General features: G+C 39.8%; 2 protein-coding genes across 2 annotated transcripts; one reads left to right on the forward strand and one right to left on the reverse strand.

Annotated features, from left to right (window-relative positions):
* The first annotated feature begins 1515 nt into the window (after positions 1 to 1515).
* Positions 1516 to 6812, forward strand: hdc (histidine decarboxylase). Its single transcript, XM_019886498.1, has 12 exons — positions 1516 to 2266; positions 2330 to 2502; positions 2591 to 2704; positions 3868 to 3990; positions 4066 to 4203; positions 4276 to 4419; positions 4660 to 4726; positions 4823 to 4985; positions 5099 to 5189; positions 5261 to 5359; positions 5559 to 5660; positions 5921 to 6812. The coding sequence occupies exons 1-12, from the start codon at positions 2239 to 2241 to the stop codon at positions 6674 to 6676; spliced, it is 1998 nt and encodes a 665-aa protein (XP_019742057.1). The 5' UTR covers positions 1516 to 2238; the 3' UTR covers positions 6677 to 6812.
* A 1160-nt stretch (positions 6813 to 7972) lies between these two features.
* LOC109525747 (very long-chain acyl-CoA synthetase-like) lies at positions 7973 to 14250 on the reverse strand. Its single transcript, XM_019886506.1, has 10 exons — positions 13719 to 14250; positions 12858 to 13067; positions 12606 to 12764; positions 11663 to 11787; positions 11392 to 11586; positions 11192 to 11282; positions 10917 to 11115; positions 9141 to 9238; positions 8738 to 8868; positions 7973 to 8328 (listed from the first exon to the last, which is right to left on the reverse strand). Exons 1-10 carry the CDS (start codon positions 14191 to 14193, stop codon positions 8155 to 8157), a joined length of 1857 nt encoding a protein of 618 aa, XP_019742065.1. The 5' UTR covers positions 14194 to 14250; the 3' UTR covers positions 7973 to 8154.
* Positions 14251 to 17142: the final 2892 nt, after the last annotated feature.

Raw genomic sequence — 17142 nt, forward strand, 5'->3', positions numbered from 1 at the left:
TGCTAGTAGTTCTCAATTTACGATTTTTTTTTTCAGCTGAGTACTGTACCTCCAAACCAGCGCAAAATATTTTTAGATGCAGGGGAAAAAAGACTTGAAACAGAGTACAGTGTCATTAGTGTCATGAATGGCATTTTGGAACTCAATTTGTAATGATATCTCTAGATCTATTTGGAAATAATTTTGCTGCTGCAAATTGGGAATTTCTCCATTGTGAGAAAAATAAAGTTTTCTTATCTTATCTTATCTTCTAAACAAATAAATACATACATGCATACATACATACATAATTACAAAAAATACTTGTGTTTATGCTTCAGTAAGGATCTTTGTCACTCTTGTTGGCAGGGAGGCACCTGCTGTGATCAAGCTCTCTGGCTCAAAATAAGAACGTAAGTGTACAGGTATATGTGCAGATGACAGTATTTTGTTGAGGCATTATAAAAGCCCTTCCCACGCACTTTTATTACTAAGAACAGTCTTTTTAAAGTATTCCTTAGGGCCCATTATCACTTTCTGGCTGTCAGTAAATAGGAGCCAATTGTATAACATCACTTGGAAGAAACCAAAAGAAGACTCTCGAGCACACGGTTCTCTTAAGAAGCAAAACGTGTTTGCTTCAATTGGGAATATCTTACTTCTCCAAGTCTGTTCTGACATCAAACACAGTTGACTTTGCCTCTCTCAACTTAACCTCTTTTCTCTACGGATGGCACCGGGCAGTTGGACAGCATAAAGCAAGCTTTGGTGAAGGATGCTTCCGGAAGTCCACAATCGTCCCTACTATTTACATTAAAACATATTAAAAATCCAAGACTTTTTCAAAATACTTGGGGCTCTTGCTTAGCAGAACGAAGATAACCAACCAATGATTCGCCATAATGGCCTTTCAGGTATACCTCATTAGGATACATTTCATTCAAATTCTCTTGGCTCCAGCGTTAAACAGTCTTTCTGATGTTTTCTTTGTATGACAGCCAGTGTAACAAAAATATAGAAGTTCTAGGTTTTTCATAATAATAATAAAAAAACAAAAAACAAAAAAAACGACTGCTCTAAGAAGCATTTTCACTTTGAAGTCACAAGGGGGCACATGGAGCCGAGATTGGACAATTGCGTAAATGAAAGCTTTCATCAGGCTTTCAGACATGAGGGCTCAAGTGGAGGACAATGGTTGCATTGTGCTCTGCTCCAACATATTATGAGCCGAAGGTTTAATGTATTTTGTGTCACTCACAATAGACATTCACAGACATGCATTCAGCCTTCAATGAGATTAAAAATCTGCAATATGTGTATTGATTAGATTTATACGCTTACATGCTGCACACATGCAGGTCAATAGAATCAGTAATCGTGCATGTTTTTGGAATGTGGGAGGAAATCGGAATACCCAGAGAAAACCCACGCAGGCATGGGGAGAACATGCAAACGCCACACAGGAAGGCCAGAGACGGAATCAAACCCTACACCTATTATAGGCATTTGTCTCATTTCTTTGTTTTGAATACAATTGTGGCTCGTCTGAAGTTTAAGTAAAGTTTACAGTGGCTTCAGTGGTTTTAATCCTCTTCCGTGTACCACTCATTATAATTTGTGTTGTTGAATTTGGTTTGACAAGATGTTGTGTAGCTCCAGGAGTCAACTGCCTATTAGTACTCTACTGCTGGAAACCCTGAGGCATGATTGGATATCCTTGACATCCAGCTTAAGATCCATGTACTAGGACACTCTTTGTCCTCACCAATAAGACAATTTAGTGAATTAGTAGAATGACTATGGCACATTATTAGAGGGACTGTAACATATTTTTGCGTGTTGAAATTTTGAGGCTTAACATGTAATTTGTTTTTAATATGATCGATCACAGATTTTTACCAATCAAAGTTCGGTCTGCAATATAACTGTAGGCTATTACTATTAGTTATTTTCACCTGCTCTACACAATCCATTGTGTTCTGTTAAATACTATATAGATCAACAAAATGAGTAGACCAGTACAGCAACACTGCTTCATAAAGATACTCAAGAGAGGTTTCGTTTACATTTTGAATAAAATTGGAGTCCGTGACTGACATCATGAAAGAACATTTGTTCTGTATCAAATGCGTCATTGGTTTAGGGCGTGCTCCTGCCAATAGTGGCTATATAGATGGGAGGTGATCTCGACTACTCCACACAGGCAGCTTCACTGCAGCATCATAACAAACCACTCAAGAGCCGCCGGCACAAATAAATATGCAGGCTGAGGAATACAACCGCAGAGGTAAAGACAAGTCACACTTTGTCAATACTGTTTATCCAATTGCTAAATCTTTTCCCTAACTAGGTAAGGAGTTGGTCGACTACGTCACAAAATATTTGGGCTCCATCCGGGAGAGAAGGGTGATTCCAGATGTAAAGCCAGGCTACATGAGGGAACTTCTGCCAGACATGGCACCCACAGAGCCCGAAGATTGGGAGAAAATCTTTGGTGACATTGAGAAGGTTATCATGCCGGGAGTAAGTTTTGATGCCCTCATCATGTCATCTAATTCAGTTGGAATTCATGCATGTGATAAACTCAGTATTATTTTGACATGTTATGCAGGTGGTTCACTGGCAGAGTCCTCACATGCACGCCTACTACCCCAGTCTGACATCATGGCCCTCAATGCTGGGGGACATGCTGGCTGATGCCATCAACTGTGTTGGCTTCACATGGGTGAGGCAAGAAAAAAAGAAAGGGGAAGAAAGACCCCTCATTTTAGGGTCATTCTAGAATTGGAGGTCTATTTAGATCACCAATGTTATCGGCTTTAAAGAAAAACAGATCCATCATTCTATCCACCCATCCACCCACCTATCCATCCATCCATCCATTTTCTATTCCGCTTATTCTCACAAGTGTCGCGGGCATGCTGTGGAGCCGATCACTGCTGTCTTTGGGCTGTAGGCGAGGGCAGGGCACACATAGAAGAACAACCATTCGCGCTCACATCCACATGGTGGGAGAATTTTGAATGTCTAATCAATCCGTCATGCTGTTTTTGGAAAATGTATGTGCGATATCATGCATGAAAGTCAAACATTCGCAATGATGGCTTGAATGTACCAATGTCAGTTTCAATATTTAGTTTCAATATATTCAAGGGTTTAGTTGAGACAATTAACAGGGACAAATTGTTGTAAACTGCTTTCAGCACTTACGAATAGCCACTACAGGTACTTGGCAAACAGGGGATCACACACAAAACCATGAATCACGTTTATTACACATACAACATATAACCTGCAAAACAAAGAATAAATGCGCGGTTTTGACAAAGTGACCAGAAATGGAAAATAAATATGGGGAATGAATAATGACATGAAAAGGGAAAAGAAAACAAGATGTGACCGTCGATATCAAATTGAAAAAGAGGGTAAATTTCCTGTTCCTGTAAAATGTATCTCTCCCAGCTCACAAATGCATCAACCCTTTGTGCTGATAAGACGATGAGAACTCACTCAGAAAACGAGCAGCAGTTGGGATCTGAGTGGAAGAAAGGGTGGCTGAGAATGAGTCCATTTGAAACATCGCCGTTTTAAGATTCTCCCGTGACTGAACGTCCATTCACGGTACAGGCGCAGACACGAAATTAAAAATGGAAGAGGGGGCGTAATTTAGGTGTAGTCAGGGCCAGAGCAATTAGCTTGATAATGTCATTGTCCAAAAGTCATGAAGCTCACTTTTTTTTTCCTGCTTCCTTAGATGGTTAAAAAGTAGTTCAGGGTTGCGTGAATGTTGAGTGACTCACCTTCTGAGCATAATTGCAGAAGATGGGACAGAAATTGTCTGGTTAAAGTGCATAAAATTTGTGGTGTTGCTTTTTATTTTTTGCATAGGCCTCTAGTCCTGCTTGCACAGAGTTGGAAATGAATGTGATGGACTGGCTTTGTAAAGCTTTAGGGCTTCCCCAATTCTTCCTCCATTATCACAGTGAGAGCCGGGGAGGAGGTATCATCCAGGTAGATTACAACTACACATCTTTTCACATTGTGAGGCGTCCCCAAGTGACAGGTTGTTGTTTTGACACTGACTAGAGCACCGTCAGCGAAAGCACACTAGTGGCTCTTCTGGCAGCTAGGAAAGACAAAATTCTGCAATTGCGGGCCGACTTGGACCACGACATGGATGACTCTGTCCTGAATTCAACACTGGTGGCTTATGCTTCAGATCAGGTCAGTACTTGGATAATAAACCCACTGGTTTCAATAAAAATCTGAGACAATGATGTTTTACTGTGTCCACAGGCGCACTCCTCAGTGGAGAAAGCGGGTCAGATTTCTCTCGTGAAGATCCGCTTCCTTCCCACAGATGAGCATCTGTCTCTGAGAGGGGAGATGTTGAAACAGGCGATACAAGAGGACAGGAGCAGGGGACTGGTCCCTTTTCTGGTAATGAAGGACGGCTTTGCTAGTACAATAGTTGGATCACACTGAATACAGATATCAGACTGTAGATTTTGAGTTGCTGCCCTCCTCATCTGCTAAGGCTTTCAGGATTAAAATGTGTAGTTGTGATGTCAACACTAGAGGATAGTAGTACATGACATTTGCTACTTCATTTTGATTTATCTAATTGACTTGCATCATTATCATACATTCATGCTCAAATTGACTCTATATTTTCCTCAGCTCTGTGCCACTTTGGGAACCACAGGGGTGTGCGCCTTTGACACTCTCTCGGAATTGGGACCAGTGTGTACGTCTTCGTAGTAACCCTCGGGCATTCTTTGATCATGACTTTTGTACAATCAAACACTACATGTGCTGCTTATGTTTGTTTGATTTGCAACAGGTGCAGAAGAGGGACTATGGCTCCATGTGGATGCTGCGTATGCTGGGTCAGCCTACTTCTGTCCAGAGCTACGCTGGTCCCTTGAAGGCATTGAATTTGCACATTCGTTTGTCTTCAACCCATCAAAATGGATGATGGTCCATTTCGACTGCACGGCTTTTTGGTGACTATATTTCATCCGGACTGCATTCATTATTTGTTCAAAGAATCTTATGAGACACAATAGTCTGTAAATTGTGTCTCCTAATCCTAAATTTATTGCATGTTTGGGTCAAGGGTCAAGGACAAACTCAAACTCCAACAGACGTTCAGCGTCGACCCCGTTTATCTCAGACACGAAAACTCGCAAGCAGCCACAGACTTCATGGTATGACCGCTTTATGAACAATTACATTCAGGTCTCGTGGTGCTCAGTTTTGTCTGTTTCTATTTGCGCAGCACTGGCAGATTCCACTCAGTCGTCGTTTCCGCTCTCTCAAGCTCTGGTTCGTCTTGCGTTCATTTGGACTGAAAAATCTCCAGGGACATATCAGACACGTATGCTGAAGTTAATGTTTTCCACATGATTAAAGAGCAACAGCATGGACAAGATAAAACTGACTTTTTCTCGGTGAACTCTGACTCACAAATGCTCTTGTCTATGAAAAATCCTACAGACACACCAGTCTTGATCAAGCATTTCATTGTATCTCCACTTGTTTTGAATGGCAAACGTAATACTTTTTTTCCCTCTCAGGGCATTGAGATGGCAAAGCTCCTGGAGTCGCTGATAAGAAGTAATCCAAACTTTGAGGTTCCTGCAAAGAGATACCTCGGCCTGGTTGTTTTCTGTCTCAAGGTAGGTAGTTCCAGTTTGCAGTAATCTATAAACATGAATAGCTAAATTAAGCCCTCTCTGTGGAGCAACATGTTCTAGAAAGGCTAATGATTATTTAGATGTACCAACTTCCAGGGCGCACCTTGTTCAAAGGTAAGTCAATGTGTTCTTTTTATCACCAACAGGTGAAGGACAGCGTGATTATGATCTGAAACCTTGAACAAAATGAATCTATTTTGTTAAATTATTTGCAACCCTGCTGTTTTGCATTTGTCTTGTAGAAAGGTAATGCTTCAACCCAGGAGCTGCTGAGGAGGCTGACATGCTCTGGTGCCATGTACCTCATTCCTGCAGACATTCACACCAAACGCATCATTCGATTCACGGTGACGTCACAGCACACCACAACCGATGACATCCGCAGAGACTGGAGCATTATCTCCAAAATTGCTTCCAATCTCCTCGCTGACACACGGGCTCTTGATAGTTCGAAGACGTTCGGAGACAATGTGAAAGGAGATGGAGACAACAGCGTTGTCAGGCCACAGGAGACTGAAGAGACTGCCCCAAGGATGGACAAGGCCCAAGTGGAGCTTTGGATTGACAAGGCTTGGAATCAGTCCAGGAGACCCATGCGCTCTTTGAGCTGCAACAGTGAGCCTCTGCCATACAGCTATCTCGGTCCAAGAACTGGCTACGCCTTTGAAATAAAGCTGAGCCCTCAAGATGAAGTGGTCTCGCCAACGTTCGCAACAACTGGGGGCGGCCCTACGGCAAAGATGGCGGAGTTGCCTTCTAAGATTGTCGGAAAGCAAATCATGAAAAAGTTGACAAAGGTCAACAGTGTTCCAAGTTTTCGCAATCAGTGGGCGCAGGGTGGTCACCACCAGCTATGCTGTTCTCTAAAAGTGTCTCAGGCGCCAAAACATTTGATCTCCACCTGCAGGAGAATTAACTGTATGCCGTCTTCACCCATTACCCACACAGCTGTCTCTCCTACATCCATGGAAACGACTCCGGGTCCCAAACTCCTGTAAATGTGGTTTAGTGAGTTAGGGAACTAATTCGCAAAGTGGGGTTCGCAGGCTCCCTCTAGTGGTGTGATAAAGGCTCACTTAATTAAATGTTCAAACTGTGTATCGTAATACAACGGCTTCAGCTTTTTTTTGTTTTTGTTTTAATCCAATACATTTTTTTGTGGTCAATTCAGTTGTATTTAACTTTATAAAGTACAATGTTTGTATTCAACATTTTGGGAACTCTTTTCAAAAATTTAATAAGGCATAATTTTTATGTGTAATACATTTTAATTGAATTATTTAAATAGTCTATAATTTTCCTAAATTTAAGTCCAGCGTTAAAGTCCCTGTAAAGGGAAACGAATTATGTCTTGTAAATTTGACACAACACAGAGAAGAGTGTTGTTAATGACCTTTCCAAATTTGAATGATTAAATATTCACCAAATATATATAATGAGGCTGCAAAATTGCGAAAATTCAACTTGATTGGCCCACTCTCCAGTGCTGTGACCGTGTCCACTGATTGCCACGGAAACCACACCCCACTCAACTCTTCTACCATCTAACACCATTTCTACAACCTGGAAAAATGGATGCTACTTCATCAACTAGGTTTCGCACGTCTACACATGACTACATGCTTAAGCCATTAAAATATAACTGCTTCATACTGCAAATGGCTGGTATATACAGTATATTCTACTGTGTCGTTGCGCGGCTTTTCCACACCAAAACACAGTGCGCTCTCCAGCTACCACACTAGCGTAATGCCCTTGTTCACACGCTAGCTATCAAGTCAGATTTATAGGCCTAGCTAGCCACTGCATGTCACATTTTTGCTAATCAGTGATGCAAACAAACATGTTCAAGTTCTTATATATTGGGTGAGGGGCAACTCATGCCAGACTCCAAAGTGCATCACGCAGCACAGTTAGAGCAGTGCCCCAAAAAATCAGGAAAGTTGAAATGGTGAAAAACAGTTTTACGGTACATCTCCACAATCGAGTGCGTCATTGTTCTCAGTCTTTTTCACGTTTCCGGAAATTATCTTCAAACATGTCTAATGTATTTGGAAACACATCTCTGAATTCATTTTGCAGGGTCTTTAACTTATGTGCTATGCATTTTAATTAAATCATTGCACTGTCTCTGCAATGTTAATGTTCAACCAGTGCAAAATGTTACAGTGTCTTACAGTATGTAATTTTTAGGAAGAAAATCTCTGCCTTGGTCAAGATGGTGACACTTAGATAGCCAAGTAGTGTAAAAAGTTGAGGGTGCCGAAGTCAAGGAATGTCACACTGGGTATCAATTTAGTTTGAGAGTTTTATTTTTAAAAAAAGCATTTGATTTTAAAATTACGTTCGTCGGGGGAAAAAAAAAAACACCAGAAATTATTGCTCTTGAATGCTTTGCAACATCAAAGATTCCTAATCACTTTGTGGCTTACTCTATGTATTTCACAGCTGTTTGAGTAGTGGAGACCAAAGTGATTCACAGTTTGATTCTTCCCTCTGCTATGGAGTTGAACGTTTGCTGAGTCATGGGGACGTAGCCTTGATTGTCCTCCAGAAAAAGCAAACGATCCTGGATGACGTTGGGGTCGAAGCCCTCCTCAGCCAACTTCACTTTCATCTGCTTAAACGTTCCGGTCACCTGCAGTGCATTCTGCAGGGATATACATGAGAATAAATCATGAAACTGTGGTTGCAAACAATTTTTTGTGTATTTTATTTTTTTCCATGTCTTTGAAGATTCGAAGTAACAAAGTATAAATGATGTCTCTGATGCACTGGTGAAAGGACACTTTTATTCTGTCCTCTTTCATCTATAAGTGCTTCAACCAACAATCGTATGATTGTCAATTTATCAAAAGAGGCATTGCATACAAGTGAAAAAAAAAACTTCTGTATTTAAGTACATTTCAGAATGCATACTTTTTCTTACTGATTTAGAAGTTGAATGGGTACTTCTACTTTTACCACTCTTTTTTACACTACTTCTATTTAAGTAGAGCGTGCGTACTCATGCCACCTCTGTGTGTAATTGTCTTGTCTTTAGGCAGGATGTAATTTACCTGAATGCGAATAAAGCGTGGTCTTGCATAGCTCGGAAGGTAGCTTTTGACATGCTGATACACAGCTTTCCCATCAAACTCCATATATTCTTTCAGGGTCACAGCGGCCATTCCGATTCTTCCCTCGTGCCCTAATAGTGAAGATATAAGCTCATATTCATACCAAAGTAACATACATCCATGTGTTTCCATTTGAATTTGAGGTTATCTTTGTCTAGTCACGATTCCCAGTATGACATGGTTCATGGCTACATTCATCAATGATTGATAAAAGGCAAGAGTTGAGGTTAAAGAGGCCATGTCACAAAACAGAGACTTATTGAGAATATTAGCAGAAAAATAAGCAAAACCAACATAGATGTTTTAGCGACCTCTCTACAAGATGATGATGATGTAATATTACCTGGTACCTTCACACCATAGACATTAACCTCTTCGATGCAGTCCACCATGAGCAAATGATCAGCTACCTCTGTGGTTGCCACATTTTCTCCTTTCCATCTGTGATTAATTGTAAAACAGACACTGAACAACGCTGTAGGGAGCACAGGGAGTAAGAAACGGTTGATTTTGCTCCCGGGATTGCCCTACAGGAGCAAAATGTAACAAGCCAACTTAAGGTGAATCTAATGAGAACAAAGATACAAATTGGTGCCTTGCGATACAAGAGATCCGACTTACAAGCTTTTCCAGATACAAACTGTCAGTCAGACACTTTTTTGCTGTGACTTGCAAAGGAAGAAAAAAAGAGGGGAAAAAAGAGGCTTCAAGCTGTTGATTGGCACTCTCAGTTTGTTTACTGTCAAACTAAATATAAAACAAAAACAATGACAGCTCTGACTTCAAAACCCAACAAAATTTGAGCCTTAAGAACATCCCCATCAGCTTCAGTCTAACACATTAAAGAAAAGGCAATCACAGAGTAATAACTACAGTATAGTTTTACGATTGACATGGTTAAAAGTCCGAAAAACTTTTTATTTAACGTAAAAAAAAACGCTGCAGTATGTGTTATTTCTTTATGATTATTTATTATTGTTACGTATTTAATTTTAACATCTCTTTAATTGAGACCATCAACGGTGAACGTCGCCGTAAACATGTCAAAATAGCTTTCATAACTTGGCGCATGTTCCATAGAACTTTCAGCCATGCACATTCAGCCAGTTACAGTGTTGTTTGAACTAACACGGAAATTGTTCTGCTCTTCACAGGACGCGCTAAAGAATGCTAAATGACGATATGAACTATATTGTGATCACACCGCGTGTGAGTTGAGCTATTCTCGTGACGCGATTACATATACTGTATACTCAATACCGTTAGTGTAGATGGTAGTGAATCTGTGCCGGAGCCAAACAACTTTGGTCATGTGCTTTCTACGCCACACACATGACCAAGATATGTGGCGTCCTGCTGCATGTAAAAAAAATGGCTTAACAATATTGGACAAAATAATCACTGCAGTCTGTGTGTACCGGGACTTGACTTGTACAACACAGCCAGCTTCCAATATTAGCAAAAAGGAGCAGGCAGCACAAACTGAATGGGGAACGAGAAACTTGGTTGAGCTGATAAGTGATAGACTTGTTTACGGCTGAATCAAGATAGCAAAACGATTTAGCGTTAGACGAAGTTTGAGCAAAAACCCTGGCCAGCTGATTAACTGTTATTGTTCATTCATTTTGGTTCATTAATAATTAATTAATTAATGTCAAAGAAGGAGATGTTGTAAACGTTATTAGTGGGTTTTTTTTTTTTTGGGGGGGGTTAATTTATTCGATTGTTTCCCCAAGGCATTTCAATATGTGGATTTCCACTAATTGTGAGCCGGGCCGATCCCTGTACCCCCTAGAATAGCGGGGGTTGACTTAGAGTAAATATACAAGTTGTTAAAGTTGTATTGCTCCATCTTCTGATCAGATTAGTGATCAGTTCTATTTTTTAATCAAACTCGCTGATCCAGCGATCAGCCCAAAAACCCTGATCGTGTGAAGTCTAGTTATTACAATATTTTTTTTCATTTCAACATTAGAGAGTTCTATTTTCATTATTTAAAAAAACATTACAAAAAACAAAAAACAAACAAACATTATTTGGGGGGGAGGCTTAAAAGAATTAAAGTTGTATCTCAAGGCACCATTGTATAAGAGACTCCAAGTTTATTTCATTCACCGACCTGAAAGTGTCTCCGATGCGATCTTGAAAGAAGACAAAACCTTCATGGTCTATTCTGAGAAGATCGCCACTGTTGAAGTAGACGTCCCCTTTCACGAACACATCCTTCAGCTTCTTCTTCTCAGTCTGCTGCTTGTTCTTGGCGTAGCCTGAGAAGGGGGTTCTCGCGCCAATCTTTGCCACCAACAGACCAGTCTCTCCTTCGGTTAAAAGTGAAATGTTTTTTAGAAAAATATGAACCTGTGCGAAGGACTTTCTATTTTCATAAGCATGGACCTCTGGGCACTTCAATGCAAAATCCTCTGGAATCTCTGACCGGTTCCTCTTTCTCTGTGTCATATCTTATGAGTGCATAGGGGCACCCCATCTGGAAACAAACAAACCAAAAAAAAAAAAAAAAAACCAGATGAAAAAAAACAAGCACGTATTGATGACGATTTCTGACTTTGATTCAATACAAGTGATTTACATCTTACTTTATGGAGGAAATGCTCTTTGCCAATTGCTCCAATTTTCCCAATGTAGTTGACAAAGCCAACATTTCCTTCGGTAGCTCCGTAGCACTCGCAGATGCAAATATTCCCAAACCGCTGCAGAAAATCGGCCCATATATCCGCTCGCATGCCGTTTCCCATAGCTAGTCTGACTTTGTGATCTCTGTCATTGTCTCTCTAGAGGGGAGAAAACAACACAGGCCTGTTAAGACAAGTAACATTCTCACCAATAACATCTACTTAGGAGTGTTACCTGTGGTGTGTTGCAGAGGTATCGCATAATCTCGCCTATGTACTGAATAACCGTAATATTGTACTTCCTGCAGTCGTTCCAGAAGTTTGATGCAGAGAATTTACGTTTTAATACAACAGTGATGCCTAGAGGTGAAGAAGTGCATGTTGAATTAACATAATGACAAGTCAAGTATGGATGTACACTAAGGAACGTTAGGACTTTGAAATACAAACAGAGGCAAACTGCTTGTTGTTTGAGGTGATAGACTTGTTGGTTTATCCTAGAATAAACTCAGTGTCAATGTCAGAATGTAGCAGGTGTTTTGTCACAACAATATACCTTTGATGTACAGTGGAAGCTCAGAGTTTTAACATCCTGAAGGCTGTCCAATTTGGAAATCTACAAAAAGCTGGAGGAAAAATACACTACAAAAACTTGGAGGTCGCACACTCCCCGTGCATGACGGCAAAGAAGACAGCCGCATGCTGCACAAAGATTCAGATAAGTGCCCATTTAAAATTTTAAAATTTATAAAAAAAAAAAACCTGAAATAAATCAGGAATCTACTAAATTGGTGATCGATCCCTTAATATGAAATTTACTATAAACATAGTAAAATATTTTATTTTAGCAGAATCTTGACAAAAAAAATAACCAGATGTTATGCAAGTACAAGCACATGTAAAGTGAGAGAAATAAATAACCATCGCTTTGAGCCGACAATACTCCCCATAGAAATTTACTGGTAAGTGTCATCCCTGAGCAACCATAGAAATCAATGACAGTTAACATTATCAAAATGCTATTCATAACATGAGTTAAAGAACATTTTATGTTCATGATAAGAGACTCAGAACCAATGATTTGAAATTCCATTGTTCCCTATGTGAAAAAAAAATGTGAAAAACAAATGATCATCCTGTTATGCTTGAGATCAAACCTTTACGGTTCTACTGGTTACCTTTTTCTATGGCTCCACACAATCCCATAAGAAATCCTGAACTGTGGTAGAGAGGCAGGTTGATGTATATGATATCATCCGAGCGTACGCCAGCAACTGACTGAAGAAAACTTGCCATCCATAACCTCTCGTGGTTAATGACCGCTGCCTTTGGAAGCCCTACGTTATGAGATAGCAAATTAAGTCACATTTTCTACAAATTGGACAGTCACAGAGGTTAAATGACAAGCTTGGACAGAATAAGCAGTTGACCTGTGGTTCCTGAGGTGTAAATGTAGAGGGCAGGGCTCTTGATATTAATGTCGGCCCTCAGCTGCGGTGACAGAGGTTCGTCAGAGGCCTGGCGAATCTTGTCCGAGAGACATTCGATGCCGTCTGATTCATCACCCTCGCTGAGGATGAACACGCGGATCCCCTGCTGCTTCAGGCTCGGAAGCACCTCCTCTACGGCCTCTCGTAGTTCTGAGACGATACAAAGAAATAAGAGGCCAATGTAACAATACAAGTACTGTATATGTGACCTTTGAATCTTGGCACTGGGATTGAACTTGCATCCTAACTTGAATGTTGGGCCAATAATAGGTATCTCTTGGTTAAAAAAATAAATAAATAAAAAAGAAAAAGAGAGATACTATACACTATAACTTGAATGTGTATAAAACACGGTAAAAATTTGTTTTCTGTTCCCTCACATTAAATTTCAAATAATCTATGCACATAATTTTTCTTCAGACACAATATAGTGTCACCCAAAACCAATAAATCCCTGCTATTCATATGATCAGAAAAAACACACATTCAAATATTTGCTAGTTTTATTATATAACTATTGACCACTTAGTACATAGTAGCTAACGCAGTTTGCATGCACTCTTGAGCAAAAACTGTTAACATCAGCTTTAATTTATAACAGGGTTACAGTAATTACACTAATATTCCATTGAACCAAAAAAAAACTTAAAATGGTTGCATTAAAATAAAAAATACTTTAATTTTGCGAAAATCTCTCTCTCTCTCTCTCTCTCTCTCTCTGAAAAAATACATTAATTTTGCGAAAATCTCTCTCTCTCTCTCGGCCATTTGTTTGTTTCATATCACATTGTTCCTGCTTACCAGCCGCTGCGAGCAGAACCTTGGCGTCACAACACGAGAAGCAGTGCAGCAGAGATTTGGAGCGAATGTTGTAGTTGAGCAGAGCACAGGTACATCCCAACTTGGCGAGTCCGAGCCACAGCCACACGAAGAGGGGCTCGTTGCCCACAAACACTGCCGCCGTGTCACCTGGCTTGAGTATACTCGAGAGGGCTGCGGCCACACGGTTGCTCTCCTGGTCGGCTTGTCTGTACGTGTAACTGCTCTCCTCGAACACGAGAAACTTCTTGTTCGGCTGTTTGGACACCTTATCCAGGAAACAGTCGAGAATGCTGAAGAAGGGTTTCTTCGTCGAGAATCTGACGAGCTGTCTTGCGATTTGAATGGCAGTGATTGCATACCGCAGATCGTGCAAAAAGTACGGCTTTCGCCAGTAAACGAGCAACGGGAGGATGGCCAAGCCTGCCAAAGCGGTGTACAAAACATAAGCAAGCATGATGATCAAATGGAAGGAGTTTATTTGAGCAGCAATAGATGAGCAGTTTGATCATAAAAACTGCGCTGTTTACGCCCATTGAACTTTCACACTACGCCCCACTCCACCTCCCTTTACTTCTATCCTGGCTGACTGTAGATCGGTGTCATACCTGTCTTGCATGCGATTTATAAGCAATTAAGCATGCAATGGCCGTTTTGGTAAAAGCATACTGCGCACAAAAAGTAAGGAGAAATTTCACCTAATCCAAATGTAATACTTGTAATTTAACTACATTTGAACAGTACATTGTTTCTTTCTTTTCTTTTTTTTTGCTCTCCAACAAGAAGCTTAAAATGTCATGATGCTTTGACTTCCAAATTTCATTTCTGTGAATTTTCCAGTCTTTCTGTTGCAACCTACTGATGACACTCTGTTGATCAATTGTTTGGCATCATTTTTGTCTCATGATGTCAAAATGTGAACGGCAAGACTTGAAATAACAATTCCAATTCAACCAGGAAATGTTTTTCTCCATTCATGGATCAAACACTACATTGTCATTTACTGGCTATATATCCTTCCATTTGAAGACAATCTTATGCGCTTATACTTAAATGACATTTCAAAACATGTTCATTGATACACATATTAGCTATAGAACATTAGGGATAAGTATAATATCAGTTAATAAATAGCATATGAGTAGTAACAATAATGATTCAAATATTCCAACAAGTAATCAAAAATCAGATAAGATTTGATTTTGCATTTAACCCTGGAGAACCCAAGAACCCTTTTCTTCTTAGGAAAATGATGAATTTTACATTAAATGACTGCTATATGTTCACTGAACACCGAAATATATGTTTTTTTCAAATATTTAATGCTTCAATCCTAATTTAGGATGAGGGCCAAATTTGACCCTTTGGGATTTAAGGGTAGCATTTGAGTAGCAGAATTTATAGGGGCCAAATTTGACCCCGTGGGTTCTCCAGGGTTAAGTGTATTACAAAACCATTTTACTCCAATTACTAATTATGAACCAATTTTTGTCATTTATTTGGGATTCTTTAGTGTCACTAATTAAATTTAATCTACGATTAAAATAGTTGTAGATTAATCTGAGAATTGATTAGTTGCCGATTCATCGATGAGTTTTGAAACCTCATGTTCATTTGCTCGCTTAAAGCCAAGAATTATGTCAAGATCAAGTGTAGTGATTCTGTTTAAATCTGAGTTGTCGTTTTTTTATCTGTATTTCAAATAGTTGTTTTAATGTGTTGATACTGTAATGAGACAGTAAAATAAGGCGGGTGGGACTACAAAAAAGCTGAAACTTCCTCCCCACCCTTTAGTTGTGTCCTTTTTTTTTAACTTGTGGAGTGACCAATAAACATTTGTTCATTCATTCAAAGCGCTTCCTCATCGCAAAGTCCAAGCAATAAGTCAGAACTAACGCTTGCTCGAGGAAGGCTAGTTAACGCCGTTTACTGTGTATTACATACATGGCAATGGCGAGTGATGAAAAAAGCGGAAGAGGCGTGGCCTGGACGGGGGCGTGGCCTGGACGGGGCGTGGTTACTTACAAAAGTGGCACTAAACATGCTGAAGATGAAGTGTATTAAATTTACACAGTTTGAAAATTGAACAGAAAAAAATCCCAAGATCGCCACTATTCTTTCAAGTGAAAATTTGTGCAATTTTGCCTATGCATTCCTGGTGAGCACCAATATGTAACTCCAAATTTGCTGCTCAAAATCAAAACTAAAAAAGTAAACACATTCCCTGCCATATTTAAGATTTGTTCATGACTTGTATTCATAAAGTGTTGTGTAAATGTGATAAAAAGCTGTTGATTCTTACCTCATACAGTGATAGTGAATATTTATTATGCATACAATTTATTATGCATAACCGTGCTTTATTATCCAAGACAAAACGTGAATTATCAATATGAATATAAAACGCAAATAAAAACAAATAAATGTTATCATGCTGTTGCTACAAATGCATACCAAATAAAATTGAAAATATCATCCTCGTATATTTGAATAAAAAAGTATATACCTCGGAGTGTACCTGTCTATCGGCGAGGGGCGTCAGTGGAGCAGATTTCGTTGCTTGGTTCAGCCAAAGTAAGTACCCCAGCGCGTAACGTCTTTAGTTGTATCCGCTGACGAAGTTTGTTTGAAAAATGCCGATCCCAAAGAATAATTGCTCCGTCGAATGGCGATTTTGTCGGCATGTTTTTTCACTTTTGTTGCATGATCTGTCAGTGCCACGCATCCACGGGAGCCATAGTTAATTAAGTCACTACAATACACACAATAAGCTTTGCCTGCTACGTCTGGTTTCTTCAAAAATTGTCCAAGAGCTTCTGTAACTTCGTCGAACTTGGAACCAATTTTAACCTTTACAGTGACTTTTCTGTCAAGCCAGTCCAATCGGAATTTATTCTTGACATTTGAGTCAATTTCTAGGATTAAAGACTCCTGATCTTTCGTCAAAAATTTCATAATTCCGCTCAAAACGATCCCAGAACAATGAATTTGCGAGACGAACAGGCCGCCATGAATCAGGTAAAACAATATGTTACATGCAATTTGATTGGTCCAATCGCTTGTAGTTAACCAATCGCTGGGCCGTTTATAATCGAGCTAAGACTTCCGCAACAAATAATGCCTTCAGTGATCTGATTAGTTGAAGCTTTCATACACGTCCAATCGCAGGGCTGTTTACAAACGGAAAACGGAGAGACTGTTCGGGAGAGCTCGTGAAAACTCGACGATAAGGTACCTGACCGCCCCTAAAATTTTCTCAACGGATTTAGACGATTCACAAAAATGATCAATTTAAGAAATAAAACGGCGGATTTCCGCGGATCCGCGGAAAATTGCCATGTATTGTGTATTGGTCAAAATGTAGTGATTTACCCTTCAGCATTTCAAAAGTACACACTGAACCAGG

This window comes from Hippocampus comes, unplaced genomic scaffold (assembly GCF_001891065.2).
Source record: "Hippocampus comes isolate QL1 unplaced genomic scaffold, H_comes_QL1_v1.1 scaffold261, whole genome shotgun sequence".
In the NCBI taxonomy this organism is placed as follows: Eukaryota; Metazoa; Chordata; class Actinopteri; order Syngnathiformes; family Syngnathidae; genus Hippocampus; species Hippocampus comes.

What these genes read in the sequence shown, in the direction of transcription:
- hdc (XM_019886498.1), top strand. Translation starts at nt 2,239, where the DNA reads ATGCAGGCTGAGGAATACAACCGCAGAG. An exon ending in GGGGAGGAGGTATCATCCAG is followed by an intron (nt 3,991 to 4,065) that starts GTAGATTACAAC and finishes GACACTGACTAG; the next exon opens with AGCACCGTCAGCGAAAGCAC. An exon ending in TGGTTGTTTTCTGTCTCAAG is followed by an intron (nt 5,661 to 5,920) that starts GTAGGTAGTTCC and finishes TTTGTCTTGTAG; the next exon opens with AAAGGTAATGCTTCAACCCA.
- LOC109525747 (XM_019886506.1), bottom strand. Translation starts at nt 14,193, where the DNA reads ATGCTTGCTTATGTTTTGTACACCGCTTTGGCAGGCTTGGCCATCCTC. An exon ending in ACCTCTGCAACACACCACAG is followed by an intron (nt 11,587 to 11,662) that starts GTAACACTCCTA and finishes TCTCCCCTCTAG; the next exon opens with AGAGACAATGACAGAGATCA. An exon ending in TTGCATTGAAGTGCCCAGAG is followed by an intron (nt 11,116 to 11,191) that starts GTCCATGCTTAT and finishes TTTTAACCGAAG; the next exon opens with GAGAGACTGGTCTGTTGGTG.